The sequence below is a fragment of the Corapipo altera genome, unplaced genomic scaffold (genome assembly GCF_003945725.1).
Source record: "Corapipo altera isolate COAL_440 unplaced genomic scaffold, ASM394572v1 150, whole genome shotgun sequence".
Classification (NCBI taxonomy): Eukaryota; Metazoa; Chordata; class Aves; order Passeriformes; family Pipridae; genus Corapipo; species Corapipo altera.
Genome location: NW_020884941.1, coordinates 2372086 through 2399220, shown reverse-complemented (window position 1 = coordinate 2399220; position 27135 = coordinate 2372086). Strand labels below are relative to the sequence as shown.

The following is a 27135-nucleotide window of genomic DNA, read 5'->3' as shown; positions in this document are numbered from 1 at the left end:
CCTCCACACTGCCCTCACTGTGAAGCACCTCCAGGCCCCTTGACCATGGAGACAGCAGGAAAGAGGGCACAGTCCTGAGACAGGCTTAGTGGCCGGCAGTGACTCCCCTTCCTGTGGGAAGGACCGGCCTCCAGACCCCGGTGCAGACACCAGCACGTGCCCGTGCCCAAGCCCTTCTCCCCCAGCCCAGCCACCACCTCTCACAGGGACATCCAGGCTCCACATCATTTCAACGTGCATCTTTATCGCTTTCCCCCCGCAAGACATGTATTTAATTTACTCTTAGTAAACATAACCATAGGAGATGCAAATAAGAGCTGGGGAAGCATAAATAACTCCACACAGATAGACACACACACAGAGACAGCAAACACAGACACGGTTCACCAAGGGAAACCAAGAAGTGCAGAGCACGCCCTGAGGCTGCCACCAGTCCCAATGGCTTTGCCCTCATCCACCAAGCCAAGAGGATTTCTCCTGGTTTTGCTTTGCAGCAGCTGGTGGGAGAATAAAGCTGGGGAGGAGGAGTCTAAAGTTGCAAATATCCCATGAAAGCATCATGGCAAGTCCTGGCTCTGCAGTTTCCTGCAATCATCTCCAAGGAATGGTTCCAGTTGTAGGAAGTTGCAAGTCTTTCACAGTGTGAAAGGGTGGAGGGGCATGGGGACCACCATGAGGGAGGAGCAGCAGGTCATCTTGCAATGTCCTAATTGCAGCCAGCCGATAAACCTTCAGGTAGGAACATCGGGGCTAGATGCTCCATCTAGGTCCTCTTCTGCCCTCTCTAAGGTGCTGATTCTTCTTTAGGCTGAGAATAATCTTCAACGGGACATCATGCGAACAAACTCTGCAACCAACAACACAAGACAGCCCTGAAGCAGAAGGCACCCACCATCCCCAACCCAGCTCTCATTCCCCAGAGACAGCAGGCAGCCAGGGTGAAAGCAGGAGTCCCCACACTGCCAGCAGGTCTGTGCGCTCCGTGACCGGCCCTGAGAGCTCACACAAAATGTGCTTTAATCCCTGCACTAGACATGGTGATAAGATCCCTCTATCAGGTCAGTTCATTGCCTTGGACTCCTTCCCAGCCACGTACAGTCTTGTTTGCACAAGCGACTCTTTGTGAGACACTATGGCAAGTGTTGTCTCCCTTCACTGGAGCTTCAGGGAACCTTGATTTACAGTCTTGGGAACAGGGTATGAATTCTTAATAAGCTTGCCACTTCAGAGACACCAGTGTGGGAAAGCACAAGGGTTCTGGTGAGTACCAGCATTTTTGTAGAGGAAAGTTTACTCTGATGGACTTCTTGTCCTTTTAAAGATACAAGTTAACTGTAAGGATGCCCTGGATCTATTTCTTGACCACCCTGCAGCTTGTGAAGTCAATTACAATTGCTCAAATTGAGTGTAAATGCCATCAAATATAAATGTGTTTTCATTCCGCACTTGAATTGACGAGGAACTAATGACTCTGCAAAGAGGAGGGCAGTGGAAATTACCCCCTTGACTTCTCCTTTTCCATTGATGGAGCTTCCTTTGACAACTAAAGCAGTAACTCACAGAGAAAATGATACTGGGATAGCATTTCATGTATTTTAGCTGTCTAACATAATTTAGCTGTGGGAAACAAGGAGAGCTACTGTCATGTAATCAGCCAGTGCATTAGAACAACTGCAGCTACCAGACACTTTCTAGGGAGACACTTCCAGTTTTTTAGCATTTTCGAAGCCCTCAGAGGCTTCAGTAATCCTGAGGACTGAGACACATTGTCATGTAGGAGACCCAGGAATGCCTCTGAACCAAAAAAATTACATCAATTTCACTTTAATTCTGTATTTCCTGTGCTTCGCCCTTACTGCAAAGGGATATCTGGATTTGCACCAGGGGAACAAGCACCCTGCCATGCTCTCACACCTTCCAGCTCTTATATCTTCTTAGCTGTCTGATATCAACTGCTTCCTTGCCAGAAACCCTGAGCACTATTAATATTGCTCCTGCCACGGCTAATGGCTATGAGAGTAGCCTAACCACTCTTATTTTCCTAAGTCTTTCTGGCATGAAAAGTGTGAGAAGAAATTAATTATCTCTAGAATTTAACATGACACCTCTAGATCAGATATCTGCACTCAGTGAGCACACCTGGCACATGACCATCTTCTGGCATAAAGGCACAGAAACAAATTCTCTATAAACTGAGATAACAAGGTGAGCCAGATGAAAAGGAAGGTGCAATTCATTCTCCAAAGCAATCCAGCCACCTCTCAGCTCTTGCAGTAGATTTAACAGAAAGGAAAATGCCCCATAAAAGGAGGGCTGGCACAGCCTGTGTGCACCAGAATCTGCTTCTCTGTGACAAGTTCTATCTCTTAACATCCTAGAATTATGGAGACCCAACTGAAACCGAGATGCAGCAAGAGATGATGCACAAATGAACAATTCAGCTGGCCAGAAAAAAAAAAATCCTGCTTGATTTTTTTCTCCACACTTCAGATACCTGGGCCCCGAGCATGCATATCTTCCCTTCCGCTTCAGCCTCTGAGCTGAAACTCTGACTCACAGCAGAGCAGATGGGCAGTGAGCGCTGATCCCTTCTCACCTTCAAAATCAACACGCCCGTCTCCATTCAGATCCACGTCTCGGATGATCTCCTCGATATCCCGGTGGCCCACCTGCTGCCCTAGAAGCTTCTTCATGGCTTCTCGCAGCTCACTGGTGCTGATCTCCCCATCACCATTGGTGTCAAACTGCAAGTACATGAAAAATACCAGGGAGGGAAATACAGTTAATGGAAATGGATCTTGCTCTGGTTTGGATTTTGTATTGTCCTGCTCCTGAGTGCCCTATGTTTTCTTCATTCCTTCTGTGTCCCTTTTCCTGTTCCTCCTTTGGGTGCCTTTTGGATCCAGTCTGTCTTTTCTCCTCAGAAACCCCTCACTGCTGTGTCTGCACCAGCTTTCCTCTTCTTTGCTCAAGAGTTCCCTTATCTTAGTGACTTTCTCCGCTCCTCCCTTATTCCATGCCTGGCTTGGCTCTTTGTCTTTCCACTGTGCTGCTCTCTCCTTCTCCTCTTCCTTTCCCCAGTGGGTGTTCTCTCTTTCCTGTCTCCTGTTGCTCACTCTCTGAGGGCAGGTGGGAGGGAGCACTCACCTCTCTGAAGGCATCACGGAGCTCTTTTACACCAATCATGTCTGCAGTCTCTGCCAGCAGCTTTGGTCCCATCAGCTCAACAAAATCTTCAAAATCCACGTGGCCACCCACTTGGGACAAGATGAAAGATTGTATGTAAGAACTCCATGCCCAGCACTCACTTTGCACTTCTGTGTGCCCCAGAGAGCGCTCGGCTCTCCAGGAAGCAAAGCACAGAGAGTGTGGGACAGTGGAAGGAAAAGCAGAGGTAGTTTTACACTGTATTTTCTGGATTATGGGCTAGGCAGAATGAGCCCAAGCTATCCCATATTAGGCAGCCATGGACTGTCACATCCTTGTGGCATCACATACTACGTATTAGAGGCTTGATCGTTCCAACGCTCACAGCAGCGCTGGGCTGCGCCTGTGCCAAAGGGCACGGCAAGGGCACAGCACGATGTGCCTGCGTGGCCCGGGCAGTGCCCTGCAGCAGTGGAGTCCTGCTCCATTACAGCAGCTAATGCACATCCAACTGCTTAATCATTGTATTAGTTCTTTTACTCATCAGTGCCCTGTGTGAAAGCTGTCAGTAACACTCTCAAATTCCCAAGCACTTTTGTGCCAGGGTTATCAGATGCGTTTGCGTGTGGCTGGGCGCATATGTCACAGCTGTTCTCCTTCCCTTGACCAAGTAACTTGTCCTTTTAACATCCTCCTGTGTCAGAAATAACATGCACTAAATATCCTTTTCCCCACCTCGCTGAGGGTGAGACCCTGCACTGCCACAGATGAGGGGTGACAAAAATGACGGTGAAAGACAAGGGGCACAAACACAGTTACAGCGAATTGGATGCGTTTGTCACATCTTTCCGTGACTGCAGCAGATGCTCCCATCTGACACTGCCAGCTCAGCTCACTCACAGCCCATCCCCAGGCACACAGCAGATCCACAAACAACCGCTGCAGATTGAACAGCCATCCACCACCCATCTGACCAAACTGTCTCCATCTTCCCATGCTCTTCCTTCATTCTGACACCACCTGACAACAGCTTCAATATGACAGCACACAGAACCTGTGCACTGGTGTCTGACTGCCTGCATCAGGGGCAGTTTTATACCTGACAGCATAAGCATGAAGGACAACCCTTCCACTCACTGTTTCCGTACACAGCACAGTCCACACAGTCTCTTTGATAAGCAAAAACAAAGGCATCGGCTTCTTGGGACCACAAACAAACAGGGGAGATGATAGGGAGTGAAAATGAGAACCAAAAGAACAGGGGGGGGCAAAATCCAAAGGAAAAGAGGCAGCAGGGAACTGAGAGAGCCTGAGGCAATGATGTAGGGCACAGCAGCAACAGGCAGGTACAGCCAGGTGGGAATTACTCACGGTTCATGTTGATCTGCTGGGAGAGCTCTATTAGCTCCATCTCAGTGGGCATGTAGCCCATGGTCCGCATGCAGTTCCCCAGGTCCCTGCAGTTAATAAACCCATCCTTGTCTTTATCAAACTCCTTAAAGGCTTCTCTTAACTCTGTGGGAATGGATCCAAAAAGAACAATATTGTCAGAGACAGCTTGAAATACCTTTTCCAAGAAACCTCCCCAGAATCAGCAGCACTTTATGAGGCCAAGACTCCCTAATATACTCTGTATTTTCCCAGCACATCTCCCTGGAAAGAGGCAATCACTGGAGCAATGTTAAGTTCTTCTGTCAGCAGCACTGCTGACCCATTCCTTACAGAAAAGCTTGATTGGACAGCAAGTGTCATAAATGGTTCATTGCTAAATTGTTCTTCATAAAGAAACTGAAATTCTTCAGTTTTTCCAACTTTTCCACCTGTACTGTATTATAAATCTCTCACTGTAGGGATTAGCAAGTAAAACAGCTTCCCTGGAGCCAGACAGTCGTGCCATGTTCTACAACAGTTTGTGTGGGAGTTGGGGGAGACAGCAGTTCCCTGATAGCCAATATCCCATTATTTACTTTTCCTCCCACCCTGAAGAAGCTGCAATAGATGCAAATTCCTTTACAGTCAGCACTCTTCTAGTTTTATATATTATTTCTTTTGCTGGGGTTTTCAGGAATTATTCCAGTAAACATCTCCCTTGGTTTGCCCCAAATCATTTTACCCCATAGAGCCAACCTGGAAGAGCAGTAGGTTTTCACTGGGCAGGAAGAAAGGGGACAGAGAAGAAGCAACAAATTTTACCTTCAATTTCTTCCGGACGCAGTTCTCTATCCTGCAAAAAGAAAACATATTATGTTAAAGCCATTTATTTGTCACAAACATAGTTTCAAAATAGCTGTTTGTTGGTACAAACAGTTCTAGGACAAGCCATAAAGTGAGAGAAGAAACAAGAAGGTGATGACATGTTTAATACCATCTACCTAGGAAGGCTTCCCAATTCTCCTCCCACACAGGAGGGTTGTTAACCTGTGGAAGCCCCTCTCCCTCTCTTCTGCTGGACAGGGGGATGGCAGGTGCTCCCTCAAAACAGAAGAGACCTGGGCCAACACAGCAATATGTGTGGCCTCCCCATCTGATGGTACTATTGGCACCTCCTTGAAGCTCCTACATTGTTCCCCAGCACCAGGTTCTGGAGCAGAGACTGTCCCTGCAGCAGTTATGATCTCCTCTAGAGCTCTGATTGTATTTCTACTGCAGCTCCCGCTGACACAGCCAAATCAAAACAGCTGGAAGCAGTCTCTGTAACCAGCAGGTCTATACCATCATCTGCTCAAATCACTGCTTGATCTCTGTCCTTCTGGCAGGACAGCGACAGCCATGAGCTCTCACAGCCAATGTCCCAGCGACATGTCCTACAGTCTGTCCCCACAAAAAGGTAGGAACTCCCCCCTTCCTCCCAGCCTCAACTCCATATCCAAGCATTTTGAAACCAGGCATGAAAGCAGACACATAACATATACATCGTCAAGGTTATCTACAAACAAAACAGGACAAGGATTCACCATGTTCAGGAAACACTGCAACTTCAAACATCCAATTTGATTTTCTTGGAAGAAGGGGGAGGATATAAAAGAGTATGGGAAAATTCCAACACTGCACCAGGAAGAAAAGATGAGCATGGAAATGCACTGCTTTCTGGTTTAAATGCCCTTTCTAATTCCTCTCATGGCTCCCAGGCAAATCCAAAACATCTGAGGATTTGGAAACACAGAAACGCAATTTCTTATGTCGTCTCACTCTCGGCTTTCCCCCTCAACCGTGGGGAGTTTCTCCTTGCCTTCCAGGTGTCCTCCAGCCTCACCATACGTCCCTGGAGACAGTGCCTTTGATCAGTTTGAGAAGGATGATCCTTTGCTATTTAACCACAGGCCCCCCTGGAAACTCTAATGGCAGCTGCTCAGCATGCAGAGCAAACTAGGACACACACTGGTTTACGTCTGTGCAAAGGGGGCCGTGCCAGAGAATGACCAGATTGCCACTCATAACCTTCCCAGAGGCATCTCTGTGCTGGATGGAACTGTTGGAGCACACTGGCTCTGCTGTTTCATCCTTCACAGACCTGGTATTTTCAAACATGTCATCCCATTTGTTCTGCTTTCATCAACACCAAGTAATAAAACAATTCAAACTCCTTGGACCGGATGCAGGAGGCATAATTGCCCTCCTGCCTTAGATAAAACAGCACATGAAAACCACCCATTATTTGTTCCAACACCTTGTGCACTTTATTCCAGAGATGGCAGCCATGAATCCCTGGAGATCGTGGCTGGGCACACAGCAGGTGCAGGGCTGTGATCGCCCGCGCCGCGGTGCCAAGGGTGCCGTGACTCACCCGCGGTGCCGCCTCTCTTGTGAGAGTGGCTGGGGTGGGGCCCAGGCCTTCCTCCAGCACAGTCGTCACCAGAACATCCTCCTCCTCACCCACTGAAGACCACGTTGCAACCGACATGACTGACACATGTCAGAAGTGGGGGCTTCAGCGCCGGCTCCAATTTTGCACACCAAGGCATTTGCGTTGGCAGGGCTCTGAGCGTATCTTTGCACATGCAGATTGTGCCATCAGAGAGCCACAGACTGCGAACGCAGAAGGAGGGGGAGGGTTTATGTCCCTCCAAAAATCTGACTCAAGCGATAACTAACATCATGAAGAGGTTTTCTGTTTTAAATGTGAAAGAAGATCCCCTAAAATGATAAAGGAGTAAAATTGCTTGGGATGAAATGGGCTGAATCACTCTAAAGCTTTTGGAGAGCATATGGGAAGAGGAATGAAACTGTTCCAAGAGTTTAGATCCTAGATATGAGCAGAGGTGACCCCCAGAGAGTTCATTATACGTAATGGTCTTACCCTCATTTATTTCTGTTCTATGTACAATAAATCCTGTTCATCTAGAGAGTCAATAAAAGTAAAGCTGTTTATCAGATGCACTTTTTCTACATCAGGGTACTTAGAGACATCACTAATCCTACTTATGGGACTTAGGGTACAACGAGCCTCCAAGGCCTAAGGAAGATGGATACCTGTCCAGCTGTGAGCCTTCCACTAGGGAGCAGGATCTATCTCCTGTGACAGGTAGCTCTGTGCATGCCAGCAAGTTTGCCTTTGTGAGAATATGTGTTGTGTTTTAGTGACCTGGCACAGGGACTCTGTGATCACTTAGTGGGTAAAGGTTAGGAAGAACAAAAGCCCCATGATCCGTAACGACACGTAAAGACTCTTTTTTGGGTTTTTGGTTGGAGAAGAGGTTTCAGAGGTAAAGACCTAGGTGTCTCCTACAGCTGTAAATGACCACATCAACACACAGTAAGACAGAGGTTTCTTACAGAGGCAAGAAAACTCTGGTTCTCAGGTAATTGGGGTGAGCTTTGTTTTACTATAGGAACATGGAAGGCCCTGTGAATATCTGATAATGCACATATTCACTCTTACATATCTATAAAAGACATGTTAATCATATGTTTCTGTATGTCTTTAAATTCATGTTACTGTAGGAGTAGAACGTTTGGATGCAAAAATATGTTTTAGTTCTTTTAAAGACACAATACTGGGGTGTGTATTTATGTATCTTTCACATGTCCAGGTGCATACACTTTAATTTACATACAAGCACATATTTTTATTGTTTGTATATAAATGCACACATTAGATGCATATGAACACATAGTTACTATAGGTGTGACTGAATGGATAGACGTGGTTTTGCTATTTATCTGTGTATGTGTGTGGGAGGGTAATAGCATTTGGTAGCCTGGCACTATTTGCAAATATGAGGACAGCCTGATGTTCCTCAGTTAATTGGCTGGGATTGCTGCAGTGTCAGGCTGGATATGACAGTGCACCAGAGATTGTGTTTGGGTATCTGTGAGGAGGAAGATGTCTGCTTATTTCTGCTGGTACTAGGGTGCTCACTGTAAACTGATAGGATACTATCAAATATGGACAGCTTGTTCCCAATATGGATGCCCTGATTTGCATTTAAGTGGCTATTTAGGCCTTAAATGCTAATCTGAGCCTCTGGGAATGAGAGGTGGATGTCTTGCTTTGAGCACTGGGCTCTTCCTGAGTCCTCTTCCTACTACTTGAGTGCAGGCTTGGATCTATCTTCCATAGCTGCATTTTTAGATCCTCCTTTCTTGGTGTTTAGGCACAGGTCTATCTGTGCATCCTTCAGGTTAGACATTTGCCTGTGACCGTATTTGCACTTGGAGCTGGAGCCGGGACGCTCGAGACCCAGGGCTGGGGGTTTCAGAGCTCCACGCAGAAGGAGCATGGGGACGGATCCGCATCCCCGGCTCACGTCCACGTGGCTTTGTGCGTGTCTCACCCGGCTGGGTGTAACTTACGTACAGGCAGCCTGTTTTCTGCGAAGCCCTTCCTCAGGAAGATGCATGCTGGCCCCAGCAGGTTGTGCATGACGGCGCAGTTCTGGGCCAGCACCATGAGCGGACCCTGGTACTCGCAAGCCGACGACCCCTCTTCGCTCGTCTGGACAGCCTTATAGCTCGTCTTCTCGTCATGGCGGATCTTCCCAGCCAACCAGCAGCAAGCAAACAACACAACAGAGGATGTTACCTCCCCATCTTGTTCCTCTGAAGCTTTACTGAACCGCCTCGCAGAGACATTACTGCTAAATTTCCTTCGTCTGGTCCACACTGCATCCCCCCCACCGGGCTATTAAGGATTTGCACAGAAGCAGTAAGTCCGGGAGTTCACTTTCAAAAGCTGATAGAAGTACAACCAACTGGGAGAATTTTTCTTTGAAATGACACCAGACTCTCAGCACCGCTCACATTTACCCAGACACAGCCCAAAGCGCCGCGCTCCCACATCAGCCCCAGAGTTAACGATCCCTCGAACGAGCTGCCAAGGACGAGCCCAGCCCAGCGCAACAGTACGTGTGCCAACCCGTGCCCAGGGCGGATCTGCCGGCCGGGGCATCCCCAGGAGACCAGGCAGAGCCTGCACAAAGCCACTGCGGGAGGCTCCACCTTACACTTCAGCAACACAGTATCACCCGCTTTATCATACCATCAGAGGACCGTTTACGGCGTCAGGTGGCTCTGCCAACTGCAGGCTCACACTCTCTTTGCTACTAATTAGTTACATCCTCAGGGTCTCAGGCAGTTACTGCCCTGGCCTGTTCTAATTACTGACACTCCCGAGGTGGAGATTAGACACGGGCACAACATTTTTGTGTATTTGCATTTGCGCATTTTCCTGAGCGCACACGTCCTGCTAAGCTAGGGCTCCAGAACAGAATCCAGCACTGGATTTTATAAGGAGGCACTGCTTTCCTTTTATAGAAATGCATTTCCCTGGCTCTGCAAAAAACCTCTTATCCTGATATTCCCATGCAGCTATAAAAAGCCAACACAACCCACAGGACCCTCGGTTTTACAGAATAAACATTAATCATACATCAGATTCCTCTTCAGGAATGATTCTACTTTTACAGCCAGTGTTCCCAGGGGTGATCAGAGAAGCTCTGTTGATTGTCATTGTCTCTATTAACCCTTTTCTTTAAAACCTGAGGTGCTTTTTTAGGCTAAAAGGCCAGATACACACACACACACACCCCATTCACACTTTGAGACTATTCTGTCTACTTGCTGTGTCTGCCATGTGCTATTACATTGCAGGCATGGTTTGTAGTTTGCCTTTTTGTACACAGTCTTACACCAATCTGCTCATGTAAAATGTCATGTGAATATCAAGCATCAAAACAAAAACAACTCAAAAAGCAAGCCATGGAAAAAGAAAATGATGAAGCAGAAAAGAGTTTTTGTTGCAGTCACGGTTGAGGAAGGAATCTGTCTCTGATTAAACCTGACACATAGGACACTTGTCCTTAAAAAAATGAAAGATGAGCATCCATCCACAAATGGCATATTACTAGCTCAGCTAAATGTCAAGGCATCTGTGTGGAACTGCACAGCTTTGTGATATCAGTGCAATGTATTTTCAAAATTATCAGCTTTATTTCCTGACACATTTCTCAGTTTAATATACCAAATAATATGAATCACTTAAATAGCCCACATCAGTTCTGTGTTTAATTCCAGTGAAGCCACGCAAAAGATGCAAAGCTCCACAGCCCCAAATCCCTGTTTGCCGACCCTTCCAGTCAGTAGAGGTTATTACCAAGCCACAGAGTGGTACCTCATAATAGTCATCCCATTATTTTTCTGTCTAGATAGAGACTGCCAGTTTGACAAACCAGCTGCCAAGAGCCACTCAGGATCGTGACCAGACAACCTGCCACAGTGCCAGGACACCGAGATGCACAGCTCAGCAAGATCCCAACAAGGGCTCCCTGCCCTGCTCTGCCACTGCAGGCAGGATTTATGGCATCTGATGTTCCCTCTGCCAGCAGACTCACTGCAGGTTCTCCTGCAAGTATCCCACAAGTTCCCTCCACCATTGTTCCTCCTACATCCCAGCAGAGTGGGGAAGGGAGCTGTGGAATGAGTATGGGACAAAACAATGTCAGCTGCCCGTTACAGGGGAAACAGCAATGTGATGACAAGGAGGGTGAAAGAACAAGACTGGGGAGATCAGGCTTTCTCTGTCCCTTCCCTGAGTGAAGGACCACTACCCTTCCTGGCTGAGTCAGGCCCTTGGCTGTGTCAGACAAGCAGATTGTGGAGCAGGAAGGGACCAGGCTGATTTAGAGATGGCCAAAGTGGTGGAGAAGGGTGGCAAAGCAAGGGACCTGGATGCCAAAGCTTTTAATTTCTGCATAGCAGAACCACAACAGGATTCACTTCATTTTCCTGCCTGCATGTCAGAGGCAGGTTGCAGAGCAGCAAGTCACGAGAGGCCTCTGTCCCAACTACAGCATCTCTCAGAGGGAAGGCAGCCAGGATGGCTGTCGGGATCACTGTAGGGACACTGTGACAGTAGGAAACTGAACCTGACAACCAGAAACATGGAGTCAAAGCCTGATCATTCCCACCTGAACAAGCAAGGTACCCTGGTGTCAGCCAGGCCCAGACCAAGCCAGCTGGTGCCTGGGAGTGAATCCCAAAATTTGGGTTGAAATCATGTGTTCAGGAGTTCAGACTGTCACCCAAGAGTAGCTTTCCTACATGTTGTCTACAGTCCCTCCTCTTTAACATTTCAGCAAAATGAGTTTGCCCAAGAATCTGAGAAAAATGACTGGGATCATAAAACAGCCAAGTGAAATTGTGCAATGTTAAAGACTGATTTGCAAAGTCTCCACTATAATCATGTGTGTCGTGATCAAAAGAACATCAGAGTCCCATGACCTGTCAGGATGAGTGCCCGAGGCCTTAAATCATGGCTCACTAGAGTAATGTCTGAGAAATTCTCTAATTCAGTTTGCAACTTTCTCTCTTCAGTCCTGACATCCCAGGTCTTGTAACTAAGCACAAACTGCATTATTCGAAGCATCTTTTAGGAAAAAAAGCATAAATTACCTAAAAGACTGATGACACAGAGCTTATAAGTTCTTGAATCCATTTTGATTCAAGAGCCTGGCCACATGTCAGACTTTAATTGCAATTGCCTTGATCATGCTGAGCATAGCTGCAGCCAATTCCTTTCATTCCAAGTTGGAGGTGACCCACAAGCAATCAAGTTGGTTTTCCACATGCACAACATTTAGGTGAACCTCAACTACCTTTGCCTCTCTTGAAGATCACCCTGACCTAGGGACTGGTCTCAGCACTGCCTAACTGCTTGGTGATGAATTCCCTCCTCATGTATCCCAGCTCCCTTGCAGCAGCACTGTGTCATTACTGGCTTTGTTTACAGAAGTTGAGATAACAAGCAAATTGTGTTTCTACACAGAAGAGGCAAATATACAGCCAGAAGAAACTCTCTGCTAGGGAGGTCCTCTCCCTCCCAGAGGAGCTTTCCCGGGCGGCAAGATCTGGGTGGCAGGATGGGATCTTGATGGCAGTGGGATTTCACTGTCGCCAAGGTCTCCACAGAGGCAGCTCCTCATTGCAGTACTCTGGATGCTCAGCATAACTTTTTAATTTATGAGGAGTGAACTGTGTAGCTTTTTGCTGAGCTGTTAGATTTGCAGCAATGCCAGCTGAGAACCGTGTGACTGACAGGTACACGGTGCTGTAAGATCTTCCTCAGTCAAACAAGAAAGTTTTCTGGGGCACGTCATTTCCACTTCAATCCTGTCCCTACCAGCAGAATCATTCCTGAATCAAATTCATCCTGGGATCACTGTAAAACCTCAGCACAGAGCAGACTGTGGGCTGAAGCCTAACAGATACACGTGGCAGCTCACAGATGAAGTCCAGCTGGGCCCAAGCATGGAGACACAGGGGCCATGCTGACGTGCAACACGATGCACGAGCACGCAGCCAAGGCCCAGTGTATCCACGGACAAACAGACGCATGGACCAAGAGAGCACAGAGAAACCATGCTTCTGTGCCCAAACACACCCCAACAAAACTAGATGTGTGCATGCATGAGGATGGATAGACAGAAAAACACATGCATGACTCCACACAGGCTCCTGTGAGTACACCCACTAGCAGGTGGGTGTGTCCACACACAGAGCACTGTACAAGCAGGGGCGATACACAAAAATTCCCCCCTTCTGCACTCACAACAAACACTGCACGCCTGCTCACGCCCCTCAGGATGTGTATGTGGAGAGCTGAGGACACACTTACACTCCAGATGGGCTCAGAGGTGTGCACACTCTTCCACACCAACGAGAACATGCGCAGACATGTGCCCCTTCACACGTACATGGATACACGTCCCTACGCCCATGACACACGTGATTGCTCATGCAGGTACCTCTCAGCTGAAGCACAAACTCACACACGTGCACACACACATCAAGATGCCTGTACAGAAGTGTGCCAGGCACACTGTGCACATCAACAAGCACATGCTTGCACCTACCGAGAGGACAGCTGTGCACACACACTGAGCAGGACACAAGCCCACACACAGGTTTATTTACACACATTATGGCTCTCAGTGTCCTGGGCTCTAATGGCTGCACTTGCAAGAGCAGCTCTTACACAAAAAGTCTGGTGAATGGAGCTGAACCCTTTGTACACATCTCTGTGTTTCTCCCACCTCCCATTCCCATCTGCCCACAATGTCACCCATCCCAAGAAGCAGGGCTGGAAATGCACAGCGCACTTTGATTCAGGGAACATACCTTTTTAGAGAGGTTTCTCAGTGGAGACTTCACACAGTTGCCCATAATATGTTGAGGCTGCCTTTCCGTTGGACTTGGTTATAAAGGAACTGAAGCAATTGATCCCATTAAAGGTATTCCTTGGGAGCAAAGCAAGAAAGGCAGCGCCAGGCAAATCCAAACAGCTACTGGCTGCTGGGGCTTTCCCTCTTCAGGGAGCTTTTTCTCTCTCTGCCTCTCTCTCTCCGTATTTTACTCTATGTTCACTTTCTTGAAGAGATGAAGCAGGAAGGAGAGGGAGGGGAGAGAAACAGACAGAAAGAGAGGGAGAGAGAGGGAGAGAGAGAGTGAGTGAGAAGGGGAGAGAGAGGGAGGCGGATGTATAATCTACATCAGATTAATGTTCAAATCCCTCCCACCCCCCTCAATCTGCAGGCAAGATTGTTTCACTCATAGGAAAGGGCTGTTTCAGAGAGAATTAAAACAGAGGCAAGGCAAGAAGTGATTTCAGTGATGAGTTCAGTGAATCCAGCTAGTTTGGGTCCACACAGCCTCTGAACATCGCATCCCTACCCACCCCCCTCCTAACTCCTCTTGGCTTTTCAATCACCAGAGCGCTAGGCTGGCCAGAAGGCAATCCACTTATGGGCTTGGAGCAGAGTCCAGAGCTCGTTTCGGAACAAAAATGGACCATTTATCTGGGTGGGACCTGTTTCAGCTTATAAATTCCAGCAGACCTAGAAGTGACTGATTTTTTTTCCTCCATGGTGGAAGCAAGCATGGAGACAGCAGTCCCAGGACCCTACAACACTCAGCCCCAGGACAGTAATTTTTAACCACAAGGGAGAGACCTTGAGCCAGTCTCGTGGTAAAGTTTTTCCAGCTTTCTGCAAGTAAAAATCAATAAGCAGTTTAACCTGCATAAGTCTGCCAAAGATGGGCTCACACCTGAATCCTAAATCTGAACAGCCCCAAGTTAGATAATGTGAAGCAAAGAATTTGGATGTCAGATCCATCCATTCCATTTCCATGCACTCAAGTCCTGGAATAAATAAGAAGCACCTGAACCTAGAGCCAAGTCTAAACTTTAGACTTTATGCCTGTTGTGGTAACAGAATAATCTCCAAAAGAAAAAGGATGAGTCCCCAGTACATTTTCCTCTAATCTCAGGCTGAGCATAAGAGCATTCAGTCTGAAAAGAGATTTAAATTGCACAGAAACTCATCATCACACTCAGGCAACTGGCTCTGAACAGGATAGTGAATGCACCCTAAGCTATGGAGTCACCACAGACACAGCTCCACAGTGATTAGAAGCCGTGGCATGAAAAGCTACCTCTTTCAAGAACTGTGAAGACCAAGATGACACTTGTCGTGCAGCAGGCTGGTTGGACACTCAGGTGTTCAGCTGAGAACTTTCACAACTTTCTTTGTGAGTGCGGTTCCAAACAAAAGCTTCAACAAAGACCTAAGCCACAGGCTGAGTATTTGCACCACGTGCTTTTGTGTAGGAGCCAAAGACTCACTCTCCTGGCAGCTCTGGGGCTGTAGGACAGAGAAGGATGAACTGTCAGTGTCACAACAAAGCAGGGATTTCTCCTTCCACCCTGATGGTGCTGTGGCAAATTAAGTACGATTGTGAGGTGAATCAACAGTTGCTTTACAGCTTAGAGGCTTCTTCCACCTAAGGAGATGATATTAGGAGTCCAACTATGACAAAAGTCAACAGCTTCTCCAGTTCCAGTCACAGATAGAAGTGCATGGCCATAGGGGATGGTGTTTCTTGCTCTTCCTTGTACTAACCACTTTCCAAGAGTGAAGGCAGTGGAACAGCCTCCTCTCAGATCCCTTCAATGCTTTTTTCATTGCATGGCCTGGGTAAGAGCTACACAAAGAAGCTCCTAAACTAGAAACTGCAGCAGGAGATGCTGGAAGACACTCCTTCAATCCAGGGCAGACTGAGAGAGGGGCAGAGAGGATGGGGAAGCTCTGCTCTGGAAGACCTCCACAGCAGAGCCCACCCACAGTAGACTGGGAAGTGAAACTGTTCCTGAGCTGGGCCTGTCTCCTGCTGTCACAGTTTGAAGACTCCTAATGCTGGGGAAATACACAGTCACTCCTCGGGGGGCTGTGCCAGCCCAGGGGGGCCTCACAGCAGGGAACTTTGCAGGATGCCGAAACTCCCAGCTCCTCTAAGGCTGCCATCTTTAGCTCTGTTTCTCTTTCCCCTCTTAAAGCAGCTAATGGGAGGCTAATCTACCCTCCGAAGAGTGCCAGTCATTAATAATGTCCCCTGTCAGCTGCAGCCATTCCCCAGGCTCCTTGTTTATTGACGAAGTGCTTGTCTCCCTTGAGCAGAAGCTGCCACACAGCGAGTGAGGCGCCTGGGCTCCTTCCCGAGACAAACGACTTCAATTCCAGAGCACAGAGGAGAGAGAATTGCCTTCCTGCTGCTAATGAATCTCCCCCTGACAGGCAGCACTGAGGCCAGGAACGCCCTGCAATTGAGAAGTGCCCATCTCCCCCATTCTCCCAGAGAGAGGGAGTGGAGCAAGGGAGTCAGACATCTCCTGCCAGAAGAATCCATCACAGCCCCCAGACTGCTGTGGGACAGCTTTGGAAGACAGCTCTGGAGTGTGTCTCACAGAGTTCTAAAAGCCTCTCAATAAAAGCTGAGATGGTCTCCCTCTAAATATGAGCTTGTACCAGAGCACTCAGATCCAGCCACCATGGCACCCCGCTGCGTGTGCCTGCTCTCCAGCTTCTCTTCCCTGCAGTTACAGGCAGCTGCAGGGCAGAGTGAGGGCTGAGACCTGCTGCCAGGCTTGGCAGGGATTTCGCAATCCAGGAAGGGAAGAGGCAACGGGAGCCCACTTGTACGAGGTTTGCAGCACAACTCTTCAACTCCGCAGGAATTCTAGTGGAGCTGCAAGGAGCCCAAGAGATGGGATCATAAACAATTTTCTTATCTCCTTATTTACCTGGAATCTCTTAAGAGCAATTGGTCAGGACACCTCAATCTAGCAAACAGACCCTGCTGAGCTCCCAGGAGGAAAATCACTCTCTACAATGGGATCTTCTTCCCATCACCAGCACGGGCAGCTTAGAGATAGGCAGGAAAGTGGAGTTGGCAGAAAGGTCATTAGAAGATTAGGTTGGAAGGAACATATTTTCTCCCTTCCTCCAACTGAGGCTGCTGTAAGAGAACAGGATGCTGAGAATAAGTGTGTCAAAAACATTTGTGTGTAGGTGCTGATCTGTGGGTATGCCTATATCTGGGGTAGTCAGTATGCGTGTGGGAGGGCTGCACATGCATGTATACTGGCTTTCCCACACTGTTCTTTGTGGCAATCACACTGTTCTTTTAAGGTCTGGGGCTCTGTCGTAAACTTTCTAAAAATTGGTAGGAACTTTGTGAAATGCGAGTCTTGCTGATGTTTGTGCACCCCTTCCTCTCCCCTGAGGTCCCAGGTGGAGAGCAGAGACCTCAGGGGATGCAGCTTGGCACAGAGTGAGGGCTTGGCTCACGGGAAAGAAGCACTTGGCACAGTGACTGACCTGAGCACAGGGGAGGAAGAAGGCTGGGCAACTTGGCATTGAACAAGGAATGATTTAGGTGGTTTAATATGTCTGGATTCTTTAAAAAGCAGCAGTGCTGTGCTTTGGGCTGGCACCTTTGGCAGAAATGCTCATTTCATAGGAAAATGTTGGATCCCACCATAACTAATCACTTGGCAGTTGCCAGGAACTTTATCCAGTGGCAGCAAATATCCAACAGACACAACAGAAAGAATAAAAGTCAATATGAAGCTTGGGATTGCTTATCAAACTATAGCTTTTCTTGGCAAAAATTTCCAGTGGAAGTATGGATTTGTACAGTGAGATTGTTCTGATGCCAGGCCCGTTTCAGTGCACAATCCTTCACTTGCTGGAACATTACCTCAGATGGCTGTTCTCAGCACAACACAAACAGTGCAACAGGGTGATAGGTAGGGGGGAGTATGTAGCAGAGCAGGGAAAACTCATTCCTAGCATCTTTTCACTGAAGTCCATAGCTCTACTAAGAGCCCGTTGCATGCTTCAAACATTTAGTATTTTAAAATATGCCATCTTATTTAACTTATTCTAATAGGGGGGGAATTTTTGGTCTATTTTTTCCTATCCCAGAGTGGAGAATGCATATACTAATTAGTAGCTTTCAAATCTGCTCCCAATTATCCTGTAGCTGGTAGCTGTAGATTTGTATTTTACAGGAAACAACCCAGTCTTGATTACTGGCTGACCTCAGATGAGACTAAGCATTTGGAATAGGTAACATCCTCCAGTGCCAGTGCTGTCGAGGGCCTCATTTCAAAGCTCCTGATCACTGGAACATGCCCTGGCACTCCAAACTTCCGTGTCTGACTTCCCTCTCTTCTTCTGCATCAGCTCCCAAGTGCTTTTGTTGCACATCGAGTTGTGTCTTCTGACCTCGAATGAACTGCGGATGGTTCCATATTCCAGCCAGACACGTACAGGTCCATCTCAAGGGGAGGCACCAGCAGGTATTGGTGGATGCAGTCCAGATTCTCATCTAGGGGGAGGAATATTTCTGCAGAGAGTTTGGGAACTTTCTTTGCTGTCAGCTGTTCCAAGAAGAAAGTGTTGCTGACTCATGCTGTGCATAATATTCTCCTCCATTAGAGCAATTGGATCATATTCAATCACAAACAACAGAAAGGTTATTAAAAAGACCAAGGATATTTTCCATCCCTTTCAAGGTAACAAAGCCTGGACTGTCTGTCAACTTCTGTTTGGAACAGCTCTGTTTGTAAATAGCTGGCTTCATTCTACATTAGATGAAAATAGATGGGAACGTGCCTTCTCCTGACACCTTCCTTGCAGATCTGGTCCATGTATTTTGCATTAGCCCAACTTCCAAGTCCCTACACAGGAGATGTGTTGGCCAGAACACAATGTGCTGTGGATATTTTCTGCTGATGATCCTGAAGATCATCAATGGGCTACAAAAAGACAAGTACAAGCTTGACAGCTCAGAAGCTGCTGAGAGAATTTGTCACGTATAGGCAGTACAGAGGTTGTTTAAAGCAAACCTTACATGGTCCTTTCTCTTTGCTCCAGAATATGAGAATTGTGTGCCACTCTGTCTATCTGGGACTACTGCAAAAGTAGGTAATTCTACCTGGCTTCCTCATCTCTTTCAAGATAAGAGGGACAGGGTCAATGTTGGGCTGGCACACTGAGGTGCTACTGAAAGTGTGGATGACCATCAGATGAGCAGAGATCTGGGAACCAATACCAAGCAACCAATACTCCAAACCAACCATGCAGCATTACGTGAGGTACACCACCGTGAAACCTCACTTCTAGTTTGAGTAAGGATCTGACAGCATCTTTAGAGGGACCAAACTCCACATCCCAGGACAAGGTCTCTGGTTATATCTCAACACAGCTGGTCCCGAACTACCTAAACCCTTTGTGTATTATTTCAGCAGAACACAGGGGGTTGCTGGAGGTTTTCTACTTCCTGCCTTCAACTGCTGTGACATGATGCTTCACAATGTTACACGGTTGCCTGTTTCCTTCCAAGAACAGAGAATGTCTTTTGTCTGTGTGGGATGAAGCAATGCTGTGTATTCTTTCCAAAGATGGTTGCAAGATGCAAAGTACGTTAGGGGAGGAATGGGTGGAAGAAATATTAGAATATTGCTAACGATTTCATTCATGGAGAATGTTGAGTTCATGGCCTTACACTGATGCAGAAGGTACTAGAAAAGTAAATATGACCATACAAGCTAGGACAGGCTTTTGTCTTTATCCTTAAGCAAGGCATTCGATTGAAATTGGAGGATTACTCAAGTTCGTTGGCACTGCTGTTGCTCTCTAAGGTCAGAGGAATGTCAGAGGATTATTGAAAGGGAGCCCAAAGTTAGCTAGGCGTCTTTTACTGGATGCACACCATATAGCTGCTTGTTATTGGAAATCAATACCACTCATGGACTCATCGGGGAAAAACAGTTACTGAAGCTGGAATGCTACAAAGAACCACAGCTAATTCAGCTGACAAACCTGCAGCCCAGCCACTAAAGCTAAAGCTAAACTTCCTTGACACTGTGATGACACCCAGTATTGCACAAAACAAAAATCAAAGTGACAAAGGTTGATGGAATGGACAGTGAACTGATTTACATGATGATTAATTTATCATTGAAAGCTTCTTTCCTCTCCAAAGATAAGCTGAATCTAACCAGAAGGTTTGTGTATTTCGGTGCATTAGATCATGCTGCTGTATATTTCATGAACGGAATATTTAATGAATGTTCTCTTAGCTTGGTTTTATTTTGATGTCTTTCTATAGCCTTGTAAAACAGATTTGTTTAAAAAGTAAATCACTGACAAAGATTAATGTTTGCTGGCAGACCCGCTGCAGGCAGGAGGCTTATCCATTGCCCCTCAGTGATTCTGTACGTCTGGCTCACATCCCTCAAGCTCTTTACAAGCAATAAATGTGATAAATTTTCCTCCAAGCTGCGAACGGGAGGAGCCGAGTGGATGTGCTCGAGTGGAACAATGTTTCTCTGTGTCCGAGTTTGTTACATACAGAAAACATGAGACGTACCTTGGAAGGTGTGGCGGGTGTCAGCAGCAGGGGTGTGCGCATACGCCGGTCGATGCTTTAAGCACAGGGGTGCATAAGCGTGTACAGAGGTGGTTGTGTAGCCACACAGGAGATTTAGCAGAGGCTGCACGAGTAGGCTGTGTGTACATAGACAAGACATGTATACGAAGGCTTTTTATGTCAGGCTACATGCACGGACATGGGTTGTGGCAGCTCATGCAGGGATGGAGGCACAGAGGCCGCACGAGCCCCGCGCAGGTACCCGGACTCGTGTGACACGCACCTGGCACCTACATCACGGCAAGCACGGGACTCTCCCGGCTCTGACACGCACCGGGCGGCCCGGGGAGCGGGGAGCGGGCCCGGGACGGGCCGGACGGGCCGCGTGAGGGCGCCCCGGGGCCGCCGGAGCCCGGGCCGGGGCCGCCGCTACCCCGGAGCCCCGCGGCAGAGAGCGGCGCGACCGGGGACACCGACGGGACCGGCAGCAGCCGGACACGGGAGTGTCCCCTGCGGCCCCGGGGACACCCTTCCCTCTCCCTTCAGGGACCCTTTTGCGGCCGGTACAAGCCTTCAGAGGTGCCATGAAACGCGGGGGAAAGTCGGGGCAGGATAGGGCATTTCTCCGGGATTTTTTTGCCTCCTAACCCGTGCACCCACGCTCCATACCAGCGAGCCAAGACTGCGCCACGGGACCAGCATCACTACGGCGGTCGGTCATGCTGAGCCAGAAATCTGTTCACCCCACATTACTCTACTGATTTAACAGTGTAAATGAGCAGCTGTTAGAGGTTGTCTCAGTTTGCCACGAGCCCTGACACGGCACTGCTTCACCCGCTTTACAGGTATAAAACAGCACACGAGCACCTGCAAATTCAGACCTTTCACCTTCACCTTGCCATCTCCACACGAGAGTTTCCATCGCTGGTGTCACCGCTCCAGCGCTGCCCAACACGCTGCAGCCTCCCTCGCTAATACACAGGGGCAGCTGAAAACTTCCATTACTGAGCCATGAGCCACTCTCCCTCGGCGGGGCTGGCCGGGACTCCCCGGCTTTCCATGGGTGGAGCTCCAAGAGAAGTCCTGATGCAGTGACTGCTCTTGGGCAAAACTCTCGTTAGAATCAGCTGAAGCCAAAGCCATGGGAGGGAACAAGGTCATCCTGCAGATGAGGAGACCAGAAGGGTGAGAGGCCGGACAAGGTACTTTTCCCCTACCTGCTCCTGGCTGGTTAGAGGAGAATGTTCTTGACACCTGCTTTCCACACAGGCAGCTTGGGGACACCTCCTGCCCCAAAACGGGGACGCTTCTGTCATCCCAGTTACAGCCAGTTAGGAAGAACTAAAGCTCAAGAGTAAAGGAAGGTGCAGCAGGACAAGAAAAGGAAAATTTTACAGGAAACGCAGAAAGAGTCTTTCCCTATTTTAATGGTAATGTGGACGCTGACATTAAAGCAGGAATGGGAGATGGTGCACACAGGAGAGGCTTTAAACTCCCTGTACAAATAGAAATACAAAAGCCCCTTTGGCCATAGTGCTAACAGCAGAACTCTGTAAATATTTCATTATTCTCTACGCCATTGTTTGACCCCTTTGATCCCCATGCTACCAGGCATGGTACAGAGGCAATTGACAGAAAACTGTTGGGGAATCACTTCACTGAAAAATTTAACAGTCAGGCAGGGTGTGAAAGTTAAACGGCTCTGAAAATGTTCAGGTCTCACACAGCAGGATCACTTACAAATTAATATTGCATAGCAAAGGCCCGGAGAAAGCTCTTCTTAAAGGTGCCAGCTAAGCCAGTGGTGTGGCACAGGAGGGATGAGGCGAGGAGAACCGGCGGGTCTCTGTGCCGCAGTGCCCGCACAGCGCCGTGCGGTGAGCCCGGGGCCAGGCTGCTGCTGCACCGTGGGCGCTGCGGCCACATCACTGCTGCCCCGGGAATGCCACGAAATTTGCACTGCGGTCCCTGCTGTCCCATTCTCTGTGCTGCTGTTGCTAGGGTCGTATAATAACAAACTGTTCTGCTGCCAGGCTGCCACCTCACTGCCACCCCAGCTGCGAGGGATCACTGCTCCTCTGCTCTTATGGACAGCGACTGCTTGATACTGCACTGTTGCTAAACTGTGATCCATAGCCATGCTACAGACACTACAGGACCCTCAAGATGTTCTGCTCTGCAGGGGTGATAGCACGCTCCTTTGTGCTCCACAACACTCCTTTATCACTTGGCCAATCCAATACTATCCTGCTACCAGGCCAAAATTATATGAAACATCCTCCCCACGCTCCCCTTCCTCACCACTTTCCCACTTTGCTGCATTATCACACACACATCCCTTGCCAACTACACCCGTGAGTCACTGCACCGCTCTCGCACTGCACTGAGCTCCTGTCACTGCAGGGCTACTTTAAAACACTGCTGTCCCACTGTCCCACATACAGCCAGCCCATACTCACAGTGCACTCTGTCACCAGGTGCCTGGCGTTGTTCTCGTGCTAAGTCACAGCCGTGCTTCCAAAACTGCGGCATAGTGGTAACACCTCACTCGCTGCCTTCTGGTACAGCGGGATGGTGCTGTCAGATCCACGCAGCCCTTTGCTAATATCACACCAGAAGCGATCACTGCTGTATAGAATGGCTCCCGTCTGCAATATTGTATTACTACATCAGTAGACTGCTAAACTCTTCTGTCAGGGTACAGCACTACACAATTATCACACCCGTGCACTGCCAAACTCCTACCGCATGGCACCAATATCACATCTCTGCTCTGCCCCGGGATTGCGTTACCGCACCACCGCATCGTCGGTGCCGTGTTCTCCAGGCACTGGGAGCTGCACGCACTGCATGTTAACCCGGTTATAAACTCCACAGCACAGTGCTTTCCTGCAACTGCCGCCCGAGCCAGCGTGCAAACATGTCATTACAGTGAGATAACATCCTGGCTTATACTTAATACATCATTACACTACCCTACTTTTGTTAATTCATGTACCACTCATTTGCAAAATGGTAAAATATCCTGAAAGAGTATTATTGCTTAATTACATTAGAGCATCACTGCACCAATATAGCATAAGCCTAATTAATAAAATATCACTGCATCCTGTATCCTGGCAGTATCTTAGCATTCTCCCGGAGTACACACCCACAGTGCACTATATTGCTGTGCTGGTTATATAAACACGGCGCTTCTGCCTTCACTCCGTCTTTTTTTCTGCACAGCTACAAATCTGTCTCCCTCAGACACAACCCTGTAGTCCCAAACTGCTCCTTTTTGCTGTTACTGCAACAATGACATCTCCGTGAAGCCATCGCTGCAATCTTTTCCGCGTATCTGACTGTACCACTGTAGTGTTTGCATCCGTGACCACATCCCTGCACCACTGTGGAACAGGGGGATGATGTTCCACATCTGTAGAGCTGGGACGAGATATACTGGTGCTGCTGGACCACAGTGCTCTGCTGCTGCAGATATGCATCACTGTGCTCCTCTCCTATGTACTGCAAAATTGCTGTTTTAACTGTTTCACAGTGGGCTGTGTGGGCTGGAGAGAAGTTCTTGTATTCAATAAATTATCTGCCGAGCTGTTGCTGTCTTCTAATTCCAGCGTGGAGCAGACTGGTCTTACAGCACCTGCAGCCTCAGACTGCAACCCTGGACACTTCTGTGCCTGTGATCCTGCCTCAGCCCAGGCTGCAGCTTGAGCTCCTGAAGGTGTAAGCCCTTGCCTGTCTCAAAGCTTCATGCATATTTTTACACATTTGTTTCTTCATTCACAGAAACAAAATTTATATAATTCCATTCCATGACAGAATTTCCATACATCGTCTCCTTGGGCCTTTATTCACCCCAGGATTTTGATATCACTGCAGGAAAAAAAAAAGCTTCACATACCTCTTCCTGTAACCAGTTCTTTGTGCATCCTAAATTATAGTTCCCCAGCTTGTATCCACAAGTCCTCTGTAAAGGGGGATCTACTAGACCCTACTCCCAAAAGTCACTCCTAAAATCTCCATTAAATGGTCATTCACTCATAGTTACTTCAAAGAAAGCAAGTGAGAGATTAATACAGAGAGAAATGGGAATAAATAACATTACACTCTAAAAGAAAGGCACTGGTGTGTGGAAGCACTGTGCAAAGTACCCAGCACAAAAATGAAAACTAGAATTGTGTCTGTCTCACTTCTGTACATTGTTCAACACCACAGTTAAATTTTGCTAAGTTTACAGAAATGTCTTCTGACACTGGAATGCAAGCAGCAGAACAGGTAAAATAAAGATACCGTTCAGGTAAGGGTTGAGTCCAGAACCAGAGAGGTTTCTGTGAGTGGAAGCCCTGGCATGGATTTGTTTGTATGTCCAACACTTTGAGGACATACAGCTCCATAGACTTAAAATCTGTTCTCAGATACATCTTCACTTCCCTCAGAACTACAGACACAGCACAAGTCAGAACCAAGTCCACCGATTTCAAAGCCTGATGCTGCAATACTGCTTTGTGTAACCTGGTTGAACACCAATCTGCTGAGCAGGCTCTTCCTTATTGCTACTACAAGATTTTAATCGAGACTTCTGGTGCACCGTTGGCACAGGGAGGGTAATACTCGTTCTGAGTTAAACACAACCATAACATTCATAAACAGCAGACTGTCAGTGAGGATGGAAAACTGTTGAGGAGAACAGATGTGCTTTGATTTTTATCTAGAGAAGTCAAGATGAACAGAAGAAGACAACACTCCCAGATTAAACATACGGGTGTATCATCTCCTTCCAACCAAACATAAAAAATTTTCTAGTTCTCTCCATAATCTCAGTTTGAATGGACTCCCTGCAAAGCCTCCCAAATCTACATTAGGAAAAAAAAAAAGGACTCAACGATAATAGACCCCAGAAATCATAATTCTGGTTTATTTGATCACTTCCAGGGCTGGAACTTACCCGCCCAGGCTACTGGCTTATGCCCATAATTGTGCTTCTGGGAGATTGCAGTTACATTAATCTTCCTGGAGATTACATCTCCCAGTAGCATCCCTAAATGTCTCTAAAAGAAAATTTCAAGCCAGTCTCCCTCTGCCTTTTCATTTTTAGAGGGTAACCCTGTTGGGTAATTTCACTACCAAAAGCAGCTAAAAGCAACAGCTTTATACCAAAAGAGCTTGCAAACACCGAAAGCATCTGTTCCATCCTAACATAGTGACTGGGAAGGCTTCAGAATTGGGTCAGGATTTTTTTTTTTGTCGTTCTCCCCACTACCTTCTCCTGACAGCTTCTGCCATCAGAAATGATTCATATGCTGATTGTACAGAAATGTACCATAAGGAGATGTAAACAAATACAGCAAAGCAAGGCGGGGAGCCAGAGAGATGGAATCTAATAAGTAAATAGATTTTAAAAATCCGCTTCTCTGACTCTCACCCTCGGCAGGCAGAGCCACAACTTCCCCCGGCGACCGGCAAAGCACCGGCACTTCCCCCGTCAGCACCACCGAGAGCGCCCTCCGCAGCGCCCGGCGGGGCGGGCGGGCGCCGGGGGCTCCGACCCGCGCCCCGTCCCCGGCGCGGAGCCCTCCTCGGGGCCGGCCCCGCAGCGCCCCGGCCGTGCCGCAGCGCCGGGACAAGTTCGGCAGGGGCGGCCAGGAAGCAGTGCATTTACAGCTGCGGGCTGCGCCCGGGGGTGCGCAGGGCTCCGGGGCGAGGAGCCGAAGGTCCGTGAGCCGCAGGAGGAGGGGGGCGCGGAGGGAAGGCAGTGGGGGAGAGAGAGGGAGGAGTGGGGGGCGAGGGGCGCTTTGCCCCTTACCTGGCCAAAGACCGAGCTGAGCATTGGGTGCAGCTGCTGGATGAGGGGATCTGCTTCCTCCGACCGATCGCTGCCGCTGGACTTGGTGGAGCACTTGCTGCTGGATTTGGACAGAGGTGAAGCGCCTTCCGAGAGCTTCAGGGACTCTCTGCTGGACCTCTGCTTGTGACTGAAGAAAAAGTCCTCCTCTGCCTCCTCCCCATCCCTGTCTGAGAGCTGATGCTGGTCCTGGGGGTGACCGTGGCTGGCGTGCGGCGGGAGGTGGTGGTGCTGCCTGGGTGTCCGCACCGGTTCCTTGCCACTGCCTCTCCTTGGACCTCCTTCCGCCGGCTCGGGCTGGCTCTCCCCCCGTCCATGTGACAGCTTCCCCGCGCCCCTCGCTCCGTCCTCCCGGGCGCCCGGGTGGCAGAGCGGCCTGCGGGCACTGGGCTCCCCGGGGAGCGGCTCCTGGCTCGGCTCCCTCCCCGTCTGCCCGCCTTGTCCTTTGCCGTCCCGGACGCGGCTGCCGCGGGGCTGGGGTTGGCCGCCCGCCGCCCGCCGGCTCCCCGCCGCCTTCAGCAGCGAAGTGCGGGACTCGCTCTTCGCCATGGAGGAGCCGCTCATCGCGGGGCCGCTAGAGCCGCATCCCCGGCCGGGCGGAGCGCTGCCGCTGCGGGCACGGCTGCGGCGCGCCGCTCACGGCATGTCCTGCGGAGACCCGCTTAAATCCCGCACCGCGGCCCATGTGACAGCGCAGACAAAGGCCGCGGCAGGGGCGCTCCGGCGGGGGCTGGCGGGCACCGTCCCCCCCTCCGCCGGGGCTCCCCCCGCGCCGCCGCCGCCTCTCCAGGTGAGCCGGGGCCTCCCCCCGCCGGGGCCGGCTCGGGCCGGGGCGCGCCGCAGGCGAAGCGGCGCTACCGAGGGGTGCGGGCGGCGGCGGGCGGCGCTCCCGCTTTTTTTTTTTTTTTTTTTTTTTTTTTTTTTTTTTTTTTTTT

General features: G+C 49.0%; 1 protein-coding gene across 6 annotated transcripts; it reads right to left on the bottom strand.

Moving 5' to 3' along the window:
• Positions 1 to 223: 223 nt before the first annotated feature.
• Positions 224 to 26995, bottom strand: CABP1 (calcium binding protein 1). 6 transcript variants are annotated; one of them, XM_027661566.1, is made up of 8 exons: positions 26162 to 26462; positions 13762 to 14010; positions 8945 to 9121; positions 5341 to 5371; positions 4519 to 4662; positions 3148 to 3257; positions 2597 to 2744; positions 242 to 847 (listed from the first exon to the last, which is right to left on the bottom strand). In XM_027661566.1, the coding sequence occupies exons 2-8, from the start codon at positions 13804 to 13806 to the stop codon at positions 822 to 824; spliced, it is 681 nt and encodes a 226-aa protein (XP_027517367.1). In that variant the 5' UTR covers positions 13807 to 14010; positions 26162 to 26462; the 3' UTR covers positions 242 to 821. The 6 variants fall into 6 exon arrangements, with proteins under 6 accessions (XP_027517365.1, XP_027517367.1, XP_027517370.1 ...); XM_027661569.1 differs by having other exon boundaries at positions 13762 to 14006; positions 26162 to 26207; XM_027661568.1 differs by lacking the exon at positions 26162 to 26462 and adding an exon at positions 22818 to 23258.
• Between the last annotated feature and the right edge of the window lie 140 nt (positions 26996 to 27135).

Coding starts and splice junctions, on each gene's coding strand:
- CABP1 (XM_027661564.1), bottom strand. CDS start 26,764: ATGAGCGGCTCCTCCATGGCGAAGAGCGAGTCCCGCACTTCGCTGCTG. Junction 5,372..8,944: donor TCGCAGAAAACAGGCTGCCT/GTACGTAAGTTA, acceptor TTCTTTTTGCAG/GATAGAGAACTGCGTCCGGA. Junction 2,745..3,147: donor TCCGTGATGCCTTCAGAGAG/GTGAGTGCTCCC, acceptor ATGTACTTGCAG/TTTGACACCAATGGTGATGG.